Genomic DNA, 25,873 nt, shown 5'->3' on the forward strand with positions numbered 1-25,873 from the left:
CACACACAGTATTATAGGAGCATCACGACTGCATTTTCAAGAGGTTTCAAGCACAGTATTCAAAAACTAAGCACTTTTCAAACCTTGAAAACACAATTAAAATTTAAGAGTTTTGAAGGATTTCCAGCACCTGTAGGAACCCTGAGCACCACACTGAACAAAAGCTTCTTCAAATATAAATCTGTATTCCCAGAAGCATTTACTTTTTGATTTTTTTTGGTGACTAGGAGGTCAGCAGAAGTGTTGAGCCTTGATCACACCTGTAAGCTGTTCCAATTACGTTCAAAAGCAAAACCAGCTGTCGACTTTCTCCTTATAGCATCTGGGTATTCGAGCATACGTTTGAGTGAAAAGAAGATGGAAGACAGGATGAAGAGACAGTACTTGAAAAGGCCCATCAATGTATAAATGTACTGTAAACCATCTGTGCATCTGCCATGGGAGGTCTAAGGTAAGTGTGAAGAACAAAACATTGCTTTCATCAGTGTAACACACAGACCGTTCTGTCCAAAAAGGTTCTCCAATGAATTGGAGCAAATCTGTTCACATCCGTCAATGTCAATTAGAGTACTCTGGAAGGAAAACACTCAGGTGAGCCATGCCTGTTTTTAATGCTCTACTTCAATCTGCCTCTTATTAACTAGCCACCAATGGTCCAGTTTAACAAGTCACTAGACATTATGTTGACTGCATGTAATGACTGTTGTTGACATGTAACTGCAAAGTTAAGAGTTTTATCTGACTGCTAGGAAGGAGTTAAAGTTAAAGGAATAGTTCACCCCACAAATTTAAAGCTGTATCATTTATTGACTCAAGCACTTCAATTGTTCGAATATACTGAAGAATGTTGGAAAAAACAGCCAATACTTTATAAGAATATTTTTCTATTCCTACTGTAGATGTCAATGGCTCAAACATTCTTTGGAATTTCTTGTTTTGGTTTTGAAAGACGGAAAAAACAAATGAATGGAACCATTTGGCTGAGTACATAGTAAGGAAATATTTATTTTTGGGTGAACTATCCCTTTAAAGTGGGGGTCTCAATATGCCTGCCTGCGGGCCATTTACAGCCCGCCCTCCTCCTACCTCTTGCCTGCAACTGACGTCAAAAATATTACGATATTTGGCCTGTCTAAACATATATTTTTGAACCACTATTACTGTTGTGAAGTCTCGTCCAGCCACTTGTGGTTTTGACCCAACACCTACTCAACATTTAGAGTACTGCATTCAGTACATAGTGCTAATCAATATCTAAGTTTTCTATATTCAATTTATTATACATCATATTTGTTCTTATGTTATATAACTATTTTTTGTTTATCCGGGTTTTTTTTTTTGTTTTTTTTTATATACTTTAATTATTTTGTCTGGTATTGTATTCCATAATCTATTTCTAAATTATAATATTTTCTCTCTCTTTTTTTAAAGATCACAAACAGTTGTATAAACATTTCTACAGCATATTGTCCAGTGTATGTGTGACAAACGAATTGAACATGAATTAGATTCTACACACATTCATTGCTGTACTTACTGTAAGGACATTGTGTGAAAATAAGTAGTGACAAATAAATTTGCTAATTAAATGTAAAATATTGATTCAATTTTAGATCTCACATCAAAAACCCATCAACCAGGGCCAACAAGGACTTGCTTAGCCAAATCTGGGGTTTTCAAACCCTCTGACAAATTCACTTTTGATTGGACTGGAAGTGACGATTGAAGTGATTTTGGGAAAACCAATACAGGGTCCAATATGGAGGCTACTAGAAAATTGTGCTGAATGCATGATTGAGGTCATCTATAACAACACTACTGTTCGTCACAGATCATGTATCTCTACATTTTATCATCAAACTCACACACATGATGTATCTGAAATATATTCAAATGAATTGTAATTGAATTCAAATTACTCTAATATATCTGAATATTCCCACAAAATCAGAAATGGCACCATGCAAATTGCTCTCAGCACTTGAGATACAGTAACAAAAGCACTCAGAACAACAAAAAGGTCAAATGCCACAATAACTGAACCTACACTGTAAACAAATCATTAAATAAGCAGTTTTCCGTATTTCCTTATTCATGTTTTTATTCTTATTTATGCTTTTGAGGTGCATTATGGAAGCTTATTCATTCTCCCAATAACATTTAACCTGAAAAATTGGAAAAAGTGACTTTTATTAACATTTCTAATAGCTTAAAGCAGGGGTGCATAAACTCAGTCCTGGATGGCCGGTATCCTGCATAGTTCTGCACCAGTTAATCAAGCTCTTTCTAGGTTTCCAGAAGCTTTCAGGCAGGTGTGTTGAAGCAAGTTGGGACCTCCAGGACAGAGTTTGGGCACCCCTTGTTTAAAGTGATCTATTGTCTGGGTTGTGTTTTATACACATGCAAACTCCACACAGAAATGCAAACTGACCCAGCCGAGGCTTGAACTAGAGTTCTGCGTGGGACTAAATTTTGATTCCCGCTCCCGCCAAGTTTTAATCTGAACCTGACCGCTCTTGCTTATATTCAATATTTGTTGTCCCATTGCCTGACCCGCACCATTTTCTACGCGCTGCGCCCATTCTCACTAACAGGTGGGGGGAGAACAAAACCGAAAACCACCCAGCTATAAAGAGTTCAGACAGCCTACAAGCTTTCTATATAAACACACGCACACACACACACACATAGACACACAGCACCAATCAAGTGACACACACACAGACAGCAAAAAGCTCTCTCTCTCTCTCACACACACACACACACACACACACACACACACACACACACACACACACACACACACACACACAAACACACGCGCACACACACACACACACAGACACACACACAAAAGCTAAACACAGCATCACGCTCTCTCATTCATACACATACATACGCGTGCTCGCTCGCTCAGGAGTCAGGAGCGATATTGTTAGACCCCCGCTCCCATCCAAAATTAAACCAGTTACAGACCGCTCCCGCATTTTATTCGGAAATTTATTCCCGCTCCCGCCAAGTTTTAATCTGAACCTGACCGCTCTTGCTTATATTCAATATTTGTTGTCCCATTGCCTGACCCGCACCATTTTCTACGCGCCGCGCCCATTCTCACTAACAGGCGGGGGGAGAACAAAACTGAAAACCACCCAGCTATAAAGAGTTCAGACAGCCTACAAGCTTTCTATATAAACACACGAACACAGACACACATAGACACACAGCACCAATCAAGTGACACACACACAGACAGCAAAAAGCTCTCTCTCTCACTCACTCACACACACACACACACACACACAAGCACACACACACGCACACACACACACACAAACACACACACACACACAGACACACACACAAAAGCTATATACAGCATCACGCTCTCTCATTCACACACATACATACGCGTGCTCGCTCGCTCAGGAGTCAGGAGCGATATTGTTAGACCCCCGCTCCCATCCAAAATTAAACCAGTTACAGACCGCTACTGCATTTTATTCGGAAATTTATTCCCGCGCCGCAAGAAATCTGGTTGGGTCCCAAGGGAATGCAGACCTCTAGGTCAAACCAGCAACCTTCTTGCTGTGAGGGTAGTGTGCTACCCACTGCGCCACCTCGTCACCCCCACTTCTTATATATTATTTTAAATTCTAATCTATTATATTATATTCAAACTACTAAAATGTCAACAAAAGTCACTTTGCTTAACTGCAGAGTTGCATTTTCAACACCAAAAGTTGACAGAGCAAAGATCAAGGTCCCATAATGCAATGAAACACTAATTAGGGAAACTGTTAATTATTTTTCTTTTACAGTGTAGGTAACGATCCAGAAATTAATCAAAAATATGCAGACTTGAATTCTATGATTAAACAAAAGATCTGTTCAGAATTCTGTCCTCAATCTTTCACTGTCCTTGAGTTTAATTGAATCAAATTCTTAGACTTACCATTAGGGCTCTGCTCATCGATGGCTACGATGGTGGCAGGCGGGCCTGTTCTGGAAAGCTTGCACTCTGAAAAGCAAGGACACAGCGTAAACGGAAGAAAAAGGAACAGAAAAAAAAAGTGACATCAGAATTTCATCAAGTCTAGACCACGACGTAACTCATACTAAACAAGACATTTCAATTTCAGCTCACATTAAGTTGCACAACCTGCACATAAAAAAAAAGGATCTACGAGTCTTGTAACCTATCCACTAGCGGGACCGTGGGCCCACAAGTCAAAGATAGATTTATAAAAATGACTTCTTTATGTGTATGGAGAGAGCTGTTAGCACTGGGGTGGCGAAGGGTTAATGGAGTTGTGCTCTCATGCCCGATGTGAAAACAAAAGAGGAACGGGAAGATAAGATACATCGTCTTACCCTCATACTGCCAGTCTGGAGTCACAGATAGTGTCATCGGCAGAGAGCGGGAGAACGATGAAGGGACAGAAAGGTGGGGAGAGAGAGGGACAGATAGAGAGAGAAGAAAAAAAAAGAAGCACAAAATCAAATTTTGCTCCGATGTCTGAGAGAAGGAAATAAGCATAGAGAAAGAAACATATACATGGCAGACAAACAGTGCTAGAGTAGATGTGTTTCTACTTTATTCAGATGCTAAATTAATGTATGCACAAACTGGAATTTGGCATAAAAAGATGTGCGGATATAGTACCGTTTCAAAGAGTCAAAGAGAACAAAATTGTCACTTCCTGATAAACTGGTGCTAAATATCAAAAAGGAAAATGGAGTTTGATGCGGTAGGAGAAGACCCTGTGATAGAGCACTGCACGGGCCTTAAATCTAAGCCCTAGCATGGCCAAGGCTCGAGACACACAGGCTGTAGCCCTGCTCTTATCCAACAGCTTACCAAAATTTTAAACATAAGTTTGATCCGGTCAACTACAGCCCACTTGGAGCTAAACTCCCACCCATTTGAGGCTGACCAGCTCATTTGGAGCTGACTTCAACATTCGATTATGCTCTTCTCAATTTGTAGGAATTCACATATGATTTCAATTGTATGAGAGACGTGAACAATAAATCCCACCCCAAAACCTACCCCTCATTGTGGGAGGAGAAAAATGTATGAATTAATACAAATTAATGCAAATTAGCTACTAAATCCAAAGAGATAGCTTTGATTTATAAGATGATGAACACAAATATTGATATCAGAGAGTGATTGAAATAACAAAAAGATTTGCAAGAACTTATTTTATTTTGAAATATTACCTGTGTAGCAGTTAGATAATGTTACTATTATTATTTTTATTTATTTGTTTTTTTTTTTGCATTGTTTGGCATGTTAAAATCAGTATGTTGAAATGTTGTAATATTGCTTCCGACCTCCGGGTGCGCTAGGTTGATTGCACCTTTATAAAAGAGCCACTTACCAAAGAGTAAGGATGAGTGTTTGGTAGAGTGTACACCACTGCTGCGTCTCAATCCACATATTTATACTACACCCTAAAAGTATGTACTTTTTTGTGAAGGAAAAGTTTATAATTCCAAGTGTGCAACAAAAGAGTATGCAAGCTTTGGGGCATGCTACATCCTCTTTGACGGATCGTTGTGTTGCTTAGTTATGCCCTCTGTCAATAATCCAAACACCATTCACATTTCTGTTGTATTTAACGTTTTGATGTCCAAACGCGTATTTATGTAAGTTCAGTATTGTTGTTGCAGATGAAATATAACACATAATGCGATTGAAATATTTTCCAGTGGGCTAGATATTGACTAACAGTCATTCAAAAATCTTTACCGAAGCCTCTCTACTTGACTTTTGGTCTCTCGCGTCCTTCATGTTTGTAGTTTATTTACACTTTTTACATGCTTTTGTAGTTCTAATCGCATTCACATCCAACGTGCAATGTACTGTGGACAATATCAGCAGTTAGAGCATGGACGGTTCTACACTTAATTTTTTTTTTTACTGGTAATAGCAAGCCATCCAGGAACCTCTGGCATACTCTTTTTAACACACTATGGTTTGGAAATTATATTTTCAAATCCTAATTAGGACACATAGTATGCAGATTGGGACGCAGCACACATGCAACACTTTCGCTACCGGCCTTTGCATTCAGTCCACAGTTGAGAACTGTTGCAGTTATTGCCCGATTGTAAGTATATGTGACTTTATTTTATGTGTTGTAAGCAGTTATTTATTCATTTTTGTTTGCTTGTTTTAGAAAGGACTATATTTTGCTATCCTAACGCATCTGTTGGCTTGCTTTTTTTCACTGGGAGATACTAAGCTTATCCAACTTCTCGGGGAGCAACTTCATCTCACACAACAGGACAATGGGACGTCTTTCCTATATGCAACAACGGTCGCTTTCTTAAGTGACTGAACCACAAAAAGAAATTGGATAGATCTCAAGTGCTCGTAATGATAAGTGGTCACTGACTTCATTCAGAAAGACTATTTAGATTCTGACTTTGGAATGCCTTGTTTTTTTATTATTATTATTTTTTATAAAACAACACATGTGGGTAAAATAAAGAGAATTTCAATTGCTATATTTGTTTCAAAAGTGTTTATTCAGTCAGCCAAATTTCTGTAGAACTCCCCTCAGAGTAATACCAATTCAATGAGAAGAGGTGTTGCACCTTCTTTAAAGAGCCCATATTATGGGTTTTTGAAAATTCCCCTCCATGTAGTGTGTAACACAGCTCTAAGTGAAGTGAAGTATCCAGCTAAGGCTTAAATCTGTAAGAATACAGTGTTTAAAAACGGTTGATTCATCTATAAGAGAGTCGACTCATAGTGCTTCAAACGAGTCGCCTTGATACCGATTCATTAGGTGTTTCGCCATGACGTACGAACGAAACCAAGTTATTCACGTGCACGCGCAAACCTGGGAGATTTCAAACCTGAGGCCCCGCCCTCTGACGCAGAAACCCAGAGACACACACACACACACACACACACAAACACACACACAAACATGCCGGTGGATTGAAGTCACACTGCAAATGGATATATTGAGTCTCTACCCAAAGATGAAACCTCAGCATTACAGCCAAGCAGTTGGAAACCACTGGAAACTACATGCTACAAAGAATACTTCATCAGTGTTTGGTAAAGGAAGGATCAGTAAAGAGTAACTTAATGCTGGACGTCAGGATGGGTTTCTTCCTCCATTTCTCAAGTGTAAGTACGTGCGATTAAAGTTGCCTCGTTGACTCGAGCTTGCAAATGTATTTAGTTGTGATTTGTTACTTGTAACCGCGTGTACTGTATCAGGTTAACTGGCTATATTCTCTTATCGCGTGCAAAGTCACGTTAAAAAACGCGACGCGTGCTGCTTTGTTAACGGAGCTCCGTGGACGGGGAGTAGTGTGTGTGTCTGTGTGTGCGTGCGCGCGCTGTCGTCCGGAGGTGTGTGTGTTTGTGTGTGTGTGTGTGTGCGCGCGCGTTGTCGTCCGGAGCAGGGTTAAGTGCGTGTGTGTGTGTGTGTGTGTGCAATGTGCGTGTGTGTGTCTGTGAAAAGAGCAGAGTGAGAAGCTTGGAGATCCCTCAACTGTTTTGGAGTTTTTGCTCAATAAAATAGTTAGTCGTCTGAATTTTCAAGTCCATAGTCTGTATTTACATTGACCCACTGGCAGCTAAAATCCACGCCTACACTATCGAGCGTGTATGAACTGTGATTACTTTTATATTGCTGATTAGCTGTTTGGCATTTCACTCTCTGACTGAAGGCAGTTGACCAATCGCAACAGACCAATCATTGGTCCAATCAGCGCAGATTAGCTTCGCGCTAAGGAGGGGTTTGGGAACAAATGAATCATTGGACGATTCATACAGGAGTCGCTGGGATAATTAGGTAAAAATAAATGCAGATTATAAGACCACGAAAGTGTTTTTTGACCTTGCATGCATATTAAACTGTTGTTGGAGACCCTTACAACCAAGATATGACCCTATTTCATGTATAATATGGGCTCTTTAAACAAAGAAATTGCAAGGAAACATCTACAGTAGGTCTTTATATTCCAAAAAAATATATTTATTTACAATTTGAATTAAAATTTAGAATTTAATCACAGGGGGAAAACTCCCACACTACAAACAACTTACTTTCTCCCTAGCATGAACTCCTCCGAAGCACTCGCCTGGTGTTTGATACTTAAAATTAAAAAGAAGCATTTACAGTTTGATATCGATGTGGCTGCTGATATATTCATCACTAATCAATTGTGGGCAAAAAAATGTTAGCTACTTGTTAACTAGTTTAAGTGTCTGATGTCCTTAGAGTGTGTATGTGGATTTTCAGCACAAAATACACCACAAATAATGTTTTAAGACTCCTTGAATCTGACCCTTTAAGGCTTTAATCCTAATTACACCAATTTGGTGACTGTCGCTTTAAATTTAAATGAGATTGTGCTTTTTTCAAAAGAGGGCGGAGCTACAAATGCCTGTGTCGGCATAGCAGCAGACTCAAAAATAAGACTAACATCCTATGCTAAAAGGGATGAAATCATCAGTAATGGGCGGGGCTTTCCCCTCTGATCACATATACAAGAGAATGACAATCAAAGCGTTTCTGCAGACTGTTTTTATAAAGTGTGATTATAAATAATAAAATTAATACAGTTTTCCCATTATAAGCTGGTTATATACACACACACAGTTCCCATCCGAATGTTTAAATGTTTAAAAAGTGATTTTTGCATAATAGGTCACCTTTAAAATAAAGTTTGACCAAAATGTAAAAGCAAGAAAAACAAATCAGAGTCTCTTCTCTTAAGCAGAGGATAAAAATCATTTAATTAGAAACAGGACTAGATATTTAGACTTTATTTCGATATTGGCGACACACTGGCTCTTATCTCAGATAGTGTGCATGATAGAACACACGTTTGACAGGGATCTCCAAAAAGAAGTAAATAGCAAGCCTAAAATGGTGTGTATCAACATCAGACGTGTATTTCGCTTGTGCACTCTATTTTGCCCCAGCATTGCAGGGACCGACTATCCCATCTCGTGATTTACAGTGGCAAGCAATGAGACAGTGCTACGCTGCAGTCCTTGAGTGACTGATTTGATTAACATGCTCCTTCACGGTAGGCAAGACGAGATCTACGGCTGCTGTTGCTTGCTGTTGCTAGTGGGTTGGAATATGGTCTCGACCCGTTGGCTTTTCTCCTCCTGCTTGCCTTTTTCCGACAATTAATGACAAGTTATGAGAAGAGGACAGCAGCAAATAAATCATACCAAATGGACACCATGAATTCTGCAACACAGATCGGTGATTATGAACAAAATGGGGGTTTTATTTAACGGGCAGTACACAGAGCTCCATTTACAAAGAAGGACGGGCAGGAAATTAACTGTCCGGTTAGGCAAAGGTTAATAGAGTGAAGAGCCAATGAAGGTCTGCTTTGTTGTGAAAAGTGTTGGGGGTAAAACAATACAATCTGATTACAAGGCTCAAAATTGCGACCATTTTGGGTCACACATGTGCCTGAAATTTTACCTATACGACCCTTAAAATATATTTGAAAGCATTTGTGTGACTGCAAAAAGATTTTGCCATGTGACCGGTTTTCACTGCAAAATGTTCACTGCATGCGCGTATTTAGAAGTCTGCATACAGGCTGCGTCTTTGCACCAAACAAAGCCAAACGCAGCGCTCAGAAATGGTTTAAAACAGTAACATTTCAACTTGCTGCAGTAAACAAACCCTGCAATGCTTGCCCCGCCTTCAAGTGCTTCTTATTGGCCCACTGCTCTAAAACAGAATGGGAATGGATTGGTTAATATCAGCTGTTAATCCCTCAGTTCAGATGAGGGGAAGCTACAGCTGCGAAAATGGAAAGTTCTGGATACGAAAGAATGAAAACAACACAGGGATTTTGTTTTAGAAATTACCTAAAGTTACAGATAATGACACATCTAATTAGTGACCGTGTGGTAAATGTTAATCCACCATTTACATTTTTTGAAGATTGGATAAAAGACATCCGGTGGGTTAAATTCTGCTATTAAAATGACTAAAGCCATTTACCGTAAAGCCCTTTATAAATTATGATAATAAATACAGATCACTTGTATTTGATTAAATACTGTGGCTTTAAGAGCTGCATGGTTACATGGTTATGGTTACACTTGCCTTTTAACTCTGTATGTTCATTCATTGCACAACAAATGAGGGTTTATGTGAATAATCAGTAAGTACAGCATTTTAACACATTTTTGAATATACTTGACCACTTACCAAGCAGCCACAGGACGTCAACATGACGTCAGATTGACGTTGTACCCTAACATTGTTAGGACATTGCAATTATTTTGGAAATAAACATCAATTTCCAACATCCAACCTAAAATCAACCAAATATTAACGTCTAATGATGTTACAGCTTGACGTTGTGTGGACATTACCACAATGGCGTCTATCAGATGTTGTATTTTGGTTGCCATACCTGATGAATAAATGTCAGTATTTGACATCAATACGTTGTTGGTTTAGGATGTTGGCTCGACATTGGATTTTGGTCACTTTCCAACACAAAATCAACCAAGTCAAAATCAACCACTTTCCAACCTAAAATCAACCAAATAGCAACAACATTTTACATCGTTGTTGGACGTCAAAATAATGTTGTCCTTATACACATTGAATTTTGGTCACCTGACGTCATGACCAAAATCTAACCTATTATTATCGCCTTAAGACGGTGTTTGCCTTCTAGGTATAATGTGGTTACTATTTGCAGTTTACTTGCCTTTTAACTCTTTATGTTCTGTTTTGCATAGCAAACAAGAGTTTATGGGGAACCTGGAGCAGGTTTGTGGTGAGAACATAATCCAAACTAAAACAGAACTAACTGCAAAAAAGTACTGCACCTTTTTTCCCGTTTTATGAAAAATATGTCGACAATGCTTTACCAACCATTTTTAATCAGAGAGAGAGAGAGAGGGAAAACATTTCCTGATGAAATGTTGGTAATATTTACAGAAGATGATCATGTCGCAGTTTAGCTAAATTGACTCGTGCCTCCTCCTGAAGTGACTTCAGATGCAATGCATTAAAACACTGTTTTAGCCGCGTTTCATTCTCAAAATGTACAGTTTGTCTGAAGTGATGCATGTAAACTATATAGTATACTATGACCAGGGATACAATAAGCCAGCGCAGTCGACTCTCGATAGTAAAAGGTAACACTGTGTCGGCCGTTTTCTTCACTTGCGGGAGTTCCATTAGCATTTTCCTGCAAGTGAATTTTGACAAATCGAAAAGCAGTTTAGGAAATCCGTTCAATAACGTCTGGCCAATAAGTGATGTGGATTTTTTCACATGACTTTATCGTGTTTCTTTTCAACTTGTTCGGATCACAGCAATCAGCGACTACGTTTACATGGACGTCAGTAATCAAATTATTTGCCCTAATCTATTTAAGGCAATAAAAAGATTAAGGTGTTTACATTAGTTGCTTTTTGAATGTTCCCTTTCATGATCCTGTTTTACATGTTACAGCGCATGATTTGATTATCGTCATTGCATCATCGCACTAACCGCATTTCCTTAGGAGTTTTAAGTAATTTTTTTCAGTTTGGCACTTTCACTTTCATTTGGGAACATTTCATGCACGCCCTCCGTGACAAACGAGAACTGCTGGACAAGTTATGTTTTAATGGAAGTTCATACCGCATGCTGAATGGGATAATAATAAAAAAAAAAAAAACGATGCAGGTGTTTGTGATCTGCACTGACTCGGTAAGTGCAAAGAGTGTCAAACAGCCATGTGTGGACTATCCTGACGCAAATCGCAACGAAAAGTACTACATGACGGTAATAGTTCAATTAAGGTGTTTGCATGTCTGCACTGCACTTCAATAATGCGACTAGGCATACTCCACACGTCCTAACTCGATTTTTTCTTTAGTTCGATTATGACCTTAATATGATTAAATTAGTCAAAAAAATATAAATAAGAAATAAATATATAAATTTGCTGTATACATGGTACTCTCTTAATCAGAGTATTTTCTTACTCATTCATTAAGATCAAATTATTAGTGTCAGTGTGGTGTGAAAAGAACTAAATATTAAAAAAATATATAAATATTAAAAGATATTTTTGCATTTGTTTGCGTATCAAGACACAGCTAAAGCTAAGAGATGATGTTAAATCTTTGTGTTCTGCTCAGGCTTTAAGGCTAAACAAATACACCGAACAGCAGAAGATTTTTTCATCAACAACTTTTAAATGAATCAAATACATTTCAATAAATGAAACGTGTCCCCTCTTGCAAAAGTTATTGATTTCCATGTAAAATTGAGCTTTTGTAGAGAAACGAATACAGACTGTTGGAGAGGGTGTGGGATGTGATGTAATACTCATTTTATCTCCAGTAACGTTCTTTCATAATCGTTCAAACTGATTAATTTCACAGTTCTAAATCATCTTGAGGTTGATTCACTTTACAAATCACGTTTAGTGCAAAAGTATACTTTATTATTACTAAAAGTCCAACCGATGGATTAAAAGTCCAACAGACACAAAAGTAATGCGTTACTTTCTTGAAAAAAGTAACTACTGTACGTAACACAGTATTTACTTACTTTTTAAACTAGTATTGCAAGTTTGTAATGTACTACTTTCAAAAGTATCTTCCCCCAACCCTAGTGATGACAATAGTTTGCATCTGTGCTTGTGTCTCCTAGTCCCGTCTTTGGCCTGCCACTCATGAATTAGGCATTGATAGCATTTGTTGGGCTTTACGTAACGTCAGAAGTGCTGACACATTAAACCGAGGTAGGTCGGGCTCTCCTAGCAACCGCGCCTATGATGGCGAGGCAAGGTTTCAAAAGGAAAGACCAACTATCTTGTGTTCCCATTAAAGTTTCATGGCCATGGGGGCCCTTTTATACGGAGCAAAAGAAAAGCATGACTCAAGCAGAAGGGTAGTTACTACCGTTGATGAACTTGGGATAAATGGTGCTCCGAAAAAGCACCTTAAACCACAAAAAAGGCCAATAAGCTTTTATTTCCTTCGCTTCTTTTAGCCTGAGAGGTGACCTAAATTTCTCTCAACTCCAGCAGAGAGGAAAACTCCACCACAACAAAGTGGAGTTTAGAAACAAAAGTCAAACAGTATTTGAGCATTTTATAACTTTATAAAACCACTAGGTAAATGAATAATAGCGGTGTAAAAATTTGATTTAAAAGTAAGTTCACGTGGGGTTGCCGTAAAAAGGTGAGTAGATGTCAGTATTTAAAGGGGGATGACCTCCCCCCACCCCCCCTCCCCCAGCAGGGTGTTTCTACACCTCTAGTTTGAATAAAGTAAGAGAAGTGGAAGAGTCCAGCTTGGTTTAGGTGGGAGTGTCCAACAGCGAAAGAAGGAGGGGTTTGCATGAAAAGGGGAGTTTCATTACAGCCGGAACCCTAAACACAGGCAGGGGAGATGGACGGCATTTACAGTGGATCTGAGAGAAGTGTAAAAATAAAGTGCAGGCTTTCTCTCCACCAAATTTCCCTCAGTCACATTATCTTGTTAATGACAGTGCAGGTCCAGTGTCTTGTCATGTTTAACCTTAACACAAACACACCTGTGAATGCAGGATAAAGTGAAGATGCTCCTGACAAGGTGAATATTGAAGTCTTGCAATGGCAATTATTATTCCTAACTGTACTGGTTAAAATAAATATAAATTAATTAAATCTTAAATGTCTCTGTTGTTATCTTAGTATGCTACATCTGTTGTGAAAACATTGGTCTGGCACCCCACCTCACACTGCACTTTGGGTTTAGAGGACTGATGTAACTGTTGTGCAACTGTTTAAAATGACACGGACACAAAGCATTTTCAGTCCATAAAAATGTAGTAATATTACTGCAAACTAATTAGTAACTTCAGTCATTTCACTAATGTTTAAAAAAATGAGAGTACTGTTGACCATACAAGCGAAGTATGCCATCTGGAAAAACGTAAACAACAAACACTGATCACAAAATCCATAGAGACGGGACAATCAACGCGAACTGTAACTGCATCTTTTTTTTTTTTAAAGGAGACGAGCGGCAAATCTGGATTTCACCATTTCCAGATGCAAAAAGCTCCTGGGTAAAAAATGTTCCAAACGTATTTTTGTCGCATGTTAGTAGATCACTTTAATCCACATATGTGGGTCTACACTCAAGCTGTGTTCTCATTGTGGAGAAATGGAAACAAAACCTTTGTTCTGGCACATTTATAAATGCAACACTGACGACTGCGAACAATTCTTCTTCTTCCACTAGTTTTATAACGGTTCGCAACACATCGTAGCAGCTCTTTGAACACTGTAACAGGTCAATTAGTCTTTGAATCTATATCATGCATATTATTGAAATTGCATCTCATTCACAACAGAGCGCGCTGATTAGTTGAACCAAGTCTTTCTCATGAATTAATGCTGAAAACTCAATGATGTCACGTTGTACTCGCCGGTACAGACATCTAATCTCCACGGTGTCATTTTTAAAACCCGAAGAACAAATTTGCTCAAAACAACGCAAAAACAACCAATTTTCATTTTAGTGAAATATGTGTGTCATAATGGTGTTTTTAGCAACGTGAAACACATATGTGGCTGTCAACAGCTCAAACAAGATTTGATGTTTTGTGACCCTTTAAAGGTGCAGTATGTAAGTTTGACACCCAGTTGTTAAACAAGGTATCGTACACATGGTCTAAAACACACACAAGCGCAGGTTGCCAGATTGAGGACACCAACAGGAGCAAGCCTGACTAGTCGAAAGGGTGATTTAAGTCGTGTTCTAAATAAAATGGCACACAATAGAAGGAATATTTTCCTATTAAAGGGGGTTTTTGTTCCAACCAACACCTCAGATTAAGATTTTAGAAACTGCTTCTATTTCTTGCAGTTGAACAACAGAAAACTGACAATGATCACCTCAGGTATGCCTTATATGCCTTATTCAGTGTTAAATGCTAATAATGGGTTTGAATGTCATTTACATGACATTTATTGCCATCCTACTGAAAGCAGCAGCAGATAATTCACCTCAGATTTTAAAATAAACCATTTCAAATTTAACTCAAACTGTGACAGTGCAAGCCAACACATATCAGTGATTCAGCATCTACACTTATTAATGTTAAAGCAGTTTAATATGTATTAAGTAGATTATAAACTTTGCCATTTCGTTAGAGTGCAGTGAGCGCACTATTCTGTGCTTTTAAATGGCTGTATTTAAATTGTCATATTTTAATTAATTATCAATGCATATCTCGTCATGTAGCTTGTTGTTAGGACATGAGTAGGGACAGACGGAATCTGCAGATGGTTTTTGCTAAGAATTTTGGTAAAAGTCTGCGGATTTCTGCTAAATTATTTTGGTAGTATCATAACTAAAATCATAATATATGAAATAAAAATTATTATCTTTTTAACTTCAATTTAATGTTAAAATGCAAATCCAATAAGATTCACTTTCACATTAGCCAATAATATTACTGAAATTAATTAAACTGAATAAATAAAGATTTACATAATTTACTCAAGTAAGAAAAACAGAATTAATGATGGGCTAAATATCTGAGGAAAATCTACAGAAAATCTGTGGAATTCTGTGCGCACAGATTCCGGGTGGGCCTAGACATAAGGTTACAATATAACCTGCTCACCTGATGTTTACGTTTGAAATATTTATATTATTTGCTAATTAATAACCTCCTCATGTGGAACTCTGAATCTGCGTCTCATTTCGGAATCTGCTACTGTCAAACGGAGGTCGAATTTTGGTCATGCATACTTTGAGAGCCTTCATGACTGACTGAATAAAATACGCTGTTTTCAACCAACTTGGGGAGCTTAAATATAATTGGCTAAACTGGCATTGGGCGAGGTAAAGGGACCAAAACAAAGACAGACATTCCAGCACGTAGCGCACATTTTCAAAGCAGAATATCTGACTTCAGCATTGTTTTTCAGATATCTGCAAACATATTAATGACATTTTTGTGCTTTAGAAGAGTCACAAACTATATACAGCACCTTTAAGTTTGGGGTAATGCGTTCTTCAATCTACAGGATCAAGTTTCACAGTGAAATCGAGGGTGTAAAAGTAAGACACCAAGGGTCGATCTTACGAATCCCAAAGATAAGATAACACACCTCTGAAAGCTTGGAGAGATGCCAATGGGAGTAATCACAGAAAAAAAGAAATCAATACTCTGCAACAAGCCAGCACACAGGAAGGAAAAAGATCTCTTAAGAGCCACAAATCCTGAACATGAACATTAAACAAATAAATAAAATGCTGGCTCCCAACTGAAGGTCAATGTATATTGTTTTGGCAGTGTGCTATTTTAATTATAACACAATCATCATCAATGCCTCGATTGTTCTTTAAAGACTGCCTGAATGCCTGGGGACTGATTAGTACTATCTATCTTTTTTTTTTCTTAATCAAGGAAAACAGACACAAAATCGCTTTCAGCATCTTACTTAAACACTGCATTTGCCCTCTTTTGCTGTATAAATGTGAGCAATTATTACGTAAACACATGAATTAAGCCTTTGTGTGGCTTCCATGATGCATCTGAGATCTAACAGGTCCAACAATTACATGTTTAATTAGTCAAGCTGTGATTACAGGGGTCAACTCTTCATTAAAACATCTTATTGATCATGATACATGCTAGGTACATGATTCCCCCAGTGTGCAATGGGCTTAAAGTGATAGTTCAACCAAAATTTTTACTTTACCATAATTCTCACCCTCCGGTCTATAAATATGTTGTTGTTTCTTTCTTTTTTTTTTACAAAATAGAACATATCATGAAGAAGGTAAACACGTTGTCACTGACTACCATAGTATTTGTTGTTACCTATAATGGTAGTCAATGGCTACAAGCTGGCTTCAAGCTTTCTTTTCAATATATTTTGTTCAACAGTGAAAAGAAAGACATGGTTTGAAACCAACAAAGGGTGAGTAAATAGTGAGTATATTCTAATTTCTGGATGAACTATCTAACTAATGATGGACTAATGATGATTTAATTTGAAGGATGTTCTAAGAGAGTTTATTATGAATCTCTACATAGATTGAATAGATTCATAAATTGAATCTCTTTATATGATAGATTGCATCAATTGGATTTTCTTTTGTGATTACAAATAAACTACTGCTATTTTTCGTTACGATCCATGCAGATGCATTTGTTGTTAAGTTGATTGAGTGCATAGCCATGTTTAATGTCAATAAAAAGATTTTGCTGCACAAGAAAAGTGTGTTAAGTAGTTCATGTTGGATCTTATGTTACTCTATACACAAACTGCACATGCTGTATGCTTGCTCAAGTCACTGAAATGCATTTAAAAATGCTTACTGTCGTTAGACTGTCGCTGACTTGAAGAATAACTAATATAGATTAGATAGTATGGGTTTCAATTATGTAAATTAAGGTATGTCAATATTAATGATTTTGAATTTATGGTTATTCCACAGTTTGGATGTAAATACATATATATTTTAAAATATATTTTCTAAATTTAACCTAGAGCTGTATTTCAGCACTGTCAACAGTGGCAGCGGACTGAAAAATAGTGGGTCAAGGAGGCCACTGTCCTGCAGAGTTCAGCATTCCTAATCAAACACACGTGAGCAACTGAACCCAGGTCTTCATGTTTTGGAATATCATTAGGTTAGATTTTGATTTCAAGCAAAAATAAATAAATAAATCGTGATTCGGAATAACAACTGCAGCTGACCATCTAAACAGCAAAAGCTATTGCTAATTCATACTTGTCTCTTTAAAACTAGCATCTGAATCATATAGAGTACTGTATTGTCTGAGTGATGACAAAAACAGAGGATCTCGCTCAAAGATAGAGATTATAAATGGCATGAAACCACATCAGTCTACAGAACTTTACTCTATTAAAAAGTTAACACAAGAAAATTTTAAGCAAACATTTCAAGAATACTAAACACAGTAATAGAAAAAAAAGAAAAAAAAAAGACAGACCATGAGTGCAATTTAACTTTTTTGGAAATGATTTGTTTAACAGTGGTTTAAAATGTCCACCGAGTAAAGAATTGCTTACTTAGACTGTTGAACTGATTACTATACAGTCTCTGTTGCCATCTTGCATCTATAAATAAATTCATTGTTTTTTTGTGTAACTAATGCTGGATAGCAACATAGTTGCTTGGACTTAATTTGTTCTATTAACTGAACTCAAAATCAGGCATGTCAAAACAAATAATACATGTATACATGTTTTTTTCAAATATTTCCCAAAAAGTGTTAAACAAAATTCACCTTAAAAACATTTTAAGGTCAATACTATTACCTCCTTTAACAGTATTTATGTAACTTAAGCAACTAAACTTTTACCAGGTCATTTTCTTCAGAAGCCCCTGGGCACCCAGCATTTTCTAAAAGTGTGCACCTGAAATCTCTAGTATAGGTCTTTTATTATTATAGATAGTATTCATAAAAACCCTGGGACAGTAAAAGGACAGTGCAATGCGAGAATGACATCCGCGTCAACACACTGCAGCACATGGCTGCTTGTCCGGCGGGATGCATCCATCACAGCTAAGGTCAAAGATCTGAACTTCTACCTCCTGAGTGGGATGGATGCCTCCATGGGGAGCCATTCACTACTGTCTGCTGATCGGGCCTGTTTCACGTCTCCTATACATCAATCTGCCCTTGTGCTGAAGTCACAGCGCTCAGCTGGAAATAACTGTGAAGATACGCACACTCAGCAAAAAAACTCCCAATCAATTTAATTTGTTTTGAATCAAAGTTTTGTACGACTGTTCTCCAAAAATTATGTTTGCTGTTTACTGTTATGTATACATACATACATACAGTTGAGGTCAGAATTATTAGCCCCTAAATTATTAGCTCCCGTTTATTTTTACCACAATTTCTGTTTAACAATAAACAAGAGTTTTGCAACACATTTCTAAACATAATAGTTTTAATAACGCATTTATAATAACTGATTTATTTTATCTTTGCCATGATGACAGTAAATAATATTTGACTAGATAGTTTTCAAGACACTTCTATACAGCTTAAAGTGACATTTTTAAGGTTAACTAGGTTATTTAGGTTAACTAGGCAGGTTAGGGTAATTAGGCAAGCTATTGTGTAACAATGGTTAGTTCTATAGAAAGCCGAAAAAATATATAGCTTAAAGGTGACAAATAATTTTGACCTTAAAATGTTTTTATTTATTTATTTATTTATTTTTAAACTGCTTTCAATTACTTTTCAATTACTTTTCTTTTTTAAAATCAACAGGTTTACTCACTTTAAGTACATACAAATTTTTTACAGTGTAGCAAGTCAAAATTGCTAGATAAATGTTGAAATTACGAGTTATAATCTGGAAATTATTAAACAAAAGGTTAAAATTATGACTTAACCTCTCATAATAGAGTAACTTTCTCATTAAAAAAACATCATATCCAGTAAATCTGACTAAAGTCATGACTTAGTGAGTAATAAAAAGTCATTATTTAATTTTTTTTTTTGATTAATTTGAAGTTATTATTTAAAGCCAAAACATTTTATCTTATAATTTTGACAAAGTAAATACTTTTTAGGTCACAATTTCAACTTAAGTCATAATTCATAATAATAAGTCATTAAGAAAAATCTAAAGAAAAAAAAAAAGATACATAAAAATCTAAATCATTAAATATTTTAAAATTAAAATATTCATGTGTCTTTAATTAATCTTCATAAAAACTCATCCTTTCAATTCAATTCATGTTTATTTCTATAGCATTTTTAGATTGTGTCAAATACGCTTAAAGTAAACCATATCAGTCATGTTTTCAGAGTTCAAGTTCAGTTTAATTCCGTTTCAATGTTTAAATATCACTGCTGAAAGTCCTGACACTGGAGAGCAAATCCTTCACTTCTCACTAAATTTCTGAGTTTACAAAATGTAAACCCAAAAAAGTGATTTGACTCGAGATGTTATCAAATACTGTTCTGTTAAATAAATGAACCATTTGCCAATACTAGAACAACACAATATAAACGCATTTTTGTTCCACCACCACTGCACAACAAATCCTTTTAGAGTTTAACAGTGTTAAGAGCAGGAATATAAAGTATAAAACAAACATAAACCACAATGTCAATTATTAAAACAGCATTTATTATAAATGCCATGCCTAAACACATTTATTGGAGGGAGCCTTGACGTTAATTTCATTTTACTAGCCGCTTTGGAATCTGCAGTTGCAGCAGATACTGTAATATTTGAATGATCTCACAGATTTTGCTATTCAGTGTACTTGAAAGTGAAAAGTGAAATGGAGATTCATTTCAATAGACTCTAAAAATTAGAAAGCTTGATGGCAGCTTTGGGATAAGGACAATTCAACATGGATAATTTACTGTGATGTTAAAATTTAGAGAACTCTGATTCTACTAGAGTTTATTTTTCAAACAATTTCCTACTCTGTGCTGAGTTCCCTCTCTATTATAAGGAAATATATGGAGAGATTTACCTATATGTTCTCCATTTATTTGGATGCAAGTCAGGGTCATGAAATTAACTGGCAAAAAAAAAAAAAAAAAGAAATAAAAACTCTCTAATTCAAACTACAGTGTTCAACATATCTACAATCAAACTAAACGAGTAAATTATTATGGCTGTTGTGATTAAAGCGAAATGTGAAAATCAATAGAGAGTGATCTGCACTCACTGGATCATGCTTTGTGTATATTTTTCAGTGAATATTGCAGGATTTTTTTTTTTTTTTTCATGACTTGGATATAACATTAACAAGTTCAGATCAATCAATCAATCAATCAATCAAATGAATAAACAAATTAACAAATAAATTAAATAAACAAATAAAAAACAAATAACTAAATAAAAAAATTATATTAAAATAAATAAAAATCTAACAAACAAACCTCAATTAAAAAAAAAAACAATCAAATAACTACTGTAACAAATACAAAACAAATCAATCTATCAAATCAAAATAAACAACAAATTTAACAAACCCAATTGTTTGTAAAAAAAATTACAAACAAATTAATAAATAAACCAATCAAATAAATAAGTAAAAAAATTAAAATAAATAAACAAATAAATAAATAAATACATAGAAAAAAATCTAACAATCAATGAAACAACAAATGTAAAAAATTCAAATACAAAACAAAATTAATCAATCAACCAAACAAACGGAACAAATTCAAATGTAACTACAAAACAAAATTAATTAATTAATAAACCATTCAAATACACACATAAAAATAAATAATTAATTTAAAATAAACAAAAAAATAAACAAAAATCTATTAAACAAACAAACCAAAATCAAATCAATCAAAATTAATTCAAATGCAAAAAAAAATTTAAAAAGTCAATCAATCAATACAAAACAAACCAATCAAATAAATTAATTAACAGATTAAATAAAATAAAAAAAAAATCAATGAATTAAATTAAAAAATCCATCGAATCAATCAAACAGACAAACAAAAATCAATCAATCAATTAATAAAATGTCCAGTATGAAAGACTAAAATCCAGGGAGCAATATTGTTATTTTTTTGTACCTTGATGGCTGAAGTATATTATTGAAAATGTATACACAAAACATATTTTTGCTTCTTGTTTAAAATGAGCTGAAACAACACAGTTCTTGAGGTTTTTTGGAGGGACAACCTAATTGTTTTAGGTTCAATCAACTTAAAATTGCAAAAATTATTATGTTAACCTAATTGTTTTAGGATGGCATGAAGGGATTCTTTTAGAGCAGGTTATTGTTGTTGTTATTACTATTATTATTGTTATTATTTTTATTACTATTATTGTTATTATTATAATTATTACTGTTAGAGCACTTGCAGCTTCTAACAGGCCCATGCAAACCAGCCAAAACCCTGACTTTTTGATTCTGTCTCTCTGGTGGATTCTGCTTACCCCTGCGGACTCAAAATGAACAGCAGACATTCCCAGATCGCAGTGCGCAAGAATACCATTAGAGCAACAGGCTAAAGTTGATAGCGGAGTCAGCCTCGTACGCTCCGTTCTCACTTGAACCATGACCACTAGAGTTCAGCAGTCCAGTTTCCCAAGCAGTTGCTCTCTATCTCTCTCACCCCCCAAAGATTCAGATGCGTGAGCTCTGTTCAGGGACATGGTTCAGCCAGAGTCGGGCACGCTGTCCACTGAATGCTAACTAAGGACGAGGCTGAGATTCATACCAAGAAATATAATCTCATCCATTTTTCATCAGGCCTGTTTGAATTCGCAGCTCAGCCATGCTTCTTTGCTAAACATTTCAGCGGTCATTAGAATTGCAATAATGTTTGCCTTCGGGGATGCGAGTCAACATTCTTATATTGTAACAGGTCAAAGCTGTTCACAATGCAGAACCCATCAGAGCTGATGATTATTTTTTATATTTCTTTGGTGCCATGTGAGGTCAGTCTTCATAGAAAGACTTATTTCAAGTGTGCTTTAAAGTTTTTGAGTTTGTCATCGTACAGAAATTCCCTCAGATTGAAAACACCAATTTTAACTAAAGCAATCTAAAAAAATAAATTAATTAATTAATAAAAAAGTGTTTATTTACTTAAGACTTACTGTCTTCAGAAACAGTTTTGTTGTGCTGGTTTAAAGTTTCTTCACATTCCAATAATACTGACTAAAGTAAATGATCGAAATGTATTTATATGTATTTTTATATTCTGGGTAAGTTATAAGACAAAAAAAATGTTCATTCAATTTAAAATTGTAAGACTGACAAATAACTCAATAGACCCTTTGCACAATGACATCACTTCACTTCCCCCTATCAGCAACGCAGTGTATTTTTAGCTCTGGTTTACTTTTGAATGAATGGGAGACTTCTCTGGAAAATTTCATCTCATTTTTGTCCGCTTTTCAAGGGCCGGGCTGCAAAGACAGCAGTCTTAAGCTTGATTTATACTTTGCCTGGCACCACATCATGCACCTCCACTGACTGCACGCACACCTCACGAAACAGGCCAGGCTTTTTTACTTACTGCGATCTGCGTTGTGATATTCTTTAAAACAACAAGGGGGGGGTGGGGGGGGGGATAATATATAAATGTTTTATATATTTAAAAAAAAAAAAAATGCAACTGTTAAAAATTCCAGATGTTTTTTTTTTAGATTTAGAACGCTCCACAATTCACGCATTACTTTCTGGCTAGTTTCTGCTCTCTACTTATGTTAAAAAAATAAAATAATATAAAAAATAAATAAAAAACAAAATATGGTCCAACATTCCTGACCATTATCACCAATAAAGTCTAAATAACAGGCCATCGGTATATTGTAAACCAGTAGTTTCAAATATTCTTTTTTAGTTATCAAAGAAATTATTTGTTCCTTAATTATGGTTTTGTAACTATTAAATTGTTTTAAACTCAAAATTGTAACCTACACATCTGTATAAATCATATAAATGGTTGGAAAACATTCTGAAATTGTGTACCTGGGTACTTTTGCCATGGCCTCTTTTGGCTTTAACAAACATATCCCTCAGGTTTTTCCACACCTTTTAACAAAAACTTTCCTCCTTTCTCACGGCTGTTGCAATTTCTAGCCAGAAATAATTGGTCATCTGGTTATTGCTATGATCATGGACCATAAAGATGTCTGTACAGGTGTTCTGTTTCAGACAAGATCTCTTCAAAGTGTTTCATATTAAATTCAACCAAATGCGGCGCCACACGCACTGTTTGCTCGAGTCTCAAAAAAAAGTGCTCTCCGCCAGCCGAAATCATGTTTTGCACACCCAAACCAAACCACCGCAAACACCACGATGACATTACATTTGCCACACGTACTCATGTGAACGTGTCAAGTACAATCCAGGCTTTAGGAGACTTCCCTCTCCCCAGACACTTCCTCCAGCTCCTCCGGAGGGATCCCGAGGTGTTTCCAGGCTAGCAGAGAGACATAGTCCTTCCAGCATGTCCAGGGTCTTTCCAGAGGCCTCCTGCCGGTGGGACATGCCTGGAACACCTCCCTAGGTAGGGAGAGCTTTGCATTTTGGCTCAACTCCTTCAACACAACAGACCTTTGCATCGACTGCATTACTGCTGCCGCTGCACCAATCCACCTGTCAATGTCATGCTCCATCCTTCCCTCACTCGTGAACAAAACCCCAAGATATTTGAACACCAAGATACTTAAATCTTGATATCCTTGCTGCTGTTGCCACTTTTCCTCCAACCTGGAGATGGCAAACCACCTTTTTCCGGTAGACCACCATGGCCTCGGACTTGAAGGTGCCGATCTTTTTCCCAGCCGCGTCACACTCGGCAGCAAACTACCCCAGTGCAGGCTGAAGGTCCATGTTCGATGAAGCCAACAAAACAACATCAAATCCTGTGTTCGCCAAACTGGACTCCCTCAAGGCTGCGCTTTAAAATTATGTCCTAAAAAATTATGAACAGAGTTGGTGATAAAGGGCAGCCCTATCAAGAGTCCAACATGCACTAGAAACAAGTCTGACTTATTGCCAGGAATGTGAACCAAACTCTTAGTGCTGTCTTGTCCCTGTATAAACAGAGCGCCTCTGACCCCATACTCCCACAGCACCCTCCACAGAATGCCACGAGGGACAAAGTTGAATTCCTTCTCCAAGTCCACAAAACACATGTGAAAAAATGTAATTGCACCCTGTGATTTAAGACTATTAAAGTATTGGCATGTGTCCAAATATTTCTCGTTCAATATTGAGCTGCTTTCGGAGTTTGAAAATTATTGTTCAAATTATTAAGAATAGAAACAAGCTATTGCTTATCAAGGAAAGTATATGTTTGCAACCTTTTCACTCAAGTTTATTTAATTTTGTTTTATTTTATTTAATCAATAATGGATTTATTTTTGCTTCGATGCAAATTTGAATATAAATTTATACTATCGGTTAAATGTAGCATGTAGGAATGACTTCAAAACATTTCATTGACTGTGAATAACATTGTATTTTATGGTTATTGGCTGATTATATGATTTCACTATTTAGAATTTGCTTTAAGACATTTCTGAAATTATATTATTGAGGAGAAAGTCTGAATGTGCGAATTTAAACCAATTCCTGCACCTGCTGGCTTCAACAACTATGCTGGACAAAGTGGGTGTCTACATAGAGTTTTCTAACTGGTGAATAACATAATCTAGTGCTATATCTATTCCGTGGGTGTTCATGACTCAAAGGGCAATTTTGATGTTTCAAGTCTTAACTTGTGAAAATGGACTTCCATAAATCACTGAAAAACTATCTAGCAAAAATCTAATCGAATTGATTCCACATTTAAAACTGTAAGTGTGTACAGCAAAGTAAAAGAGAACATTAATGGTGCATTCACACCTAGACTTTTGTTTCGGAACCTGTCTCGTTTGCAGAGTTAGCGTGGTCCGTTTGGCATATGTGAATCCAGCAATCGCTCTCGGATCCTTGCCAAGACAATCGCTCCGAGATCGCTAAAATGAGGTGGTCTCGGCTCGATTGAAACGAACTCTGGAGCAGATTGATTGTAGTGATAAAGCGATACGATCCGAGCCCGGTTATATCACAGTGCTCTATGGATATAATAGGCATACGGCTATATGAAGAGAGAATTATGAGTAGGGCGGGAGGTCATTCAACAGACATCTCGGGTCTCCTGCAAATGCACAGAGAATCCTTGATGCCCGCAAATGAGTGATAATCTCCCGGTAATCACGTGTCTCCCTCCCAGTCCTCAAATACGTCGCGCACCCTTCTCACTCCTCCTCACCGCATCCCTCCTCGCTCTTCAGACACATCGCGTGCACCTTGTCAAACACCACCAAACCACGACCCCCCCTGACAGCTGAGCGGGACTCTGCAAAATAA

At 36.6% G+C, this 25,873-nt stretch overlaps 1 protein-coding gene and 1 long non-coding RNA gene across 52 annotated transcripts in view; both read right to left on the bottom strand.

Moving 5' to 3' along the window:
• The window catches only part of pcdh15b (protocadherin-related 15b), a 513,920-nt gene that overhangs the window by 307,913 nt on the left and 180,134 nt on the right, over nucleotides 1–25,873 (bottom strand). For 30 of the 51 annotated variants that reach the window (XR_015944907.1, XR_015503441.2, XR_015503452.2 and 27 more), the window contains one exon: nucleotides 3,953–4,018. Coding sequence is in view for 21 of the 51 variants with exons in the window: in XM_087274999.2 (XP_087131125.1) it covers nucleotides 3,953–4,018 (66 nt within the window). In the remaining 30 variants the exon portion in view is untranslated. 51 annotated transcript variants of the gene reach the window in all.
• Nucleotides 1,577–3,653, bottom strand: LOC147841266 (uncharacterized). The gene is made up of 2 exons (XR_015503870.1): nucleotides 3,034–3,653; nucleotides 1,577–2,506 (listed from the first exon to the last, which is right to left on the bottom strand). It is a non-coding gene; the product is annotated as an uncharacterized LOC147841266 (long non-coding RNA).

Source organism: Danio rerio, chromosome 12 (assembly GCF_052040795.2).
Source record: "Danio rerio strain M-AB ecotype USA chromosome 12, GRCz13ab, whole genome shotgun sequence".
NCBI lineage: Eukaryota > Metazoa > Chordata > Actinopteri > Cypriniformes > Danionidae > Danio > Danio rerio.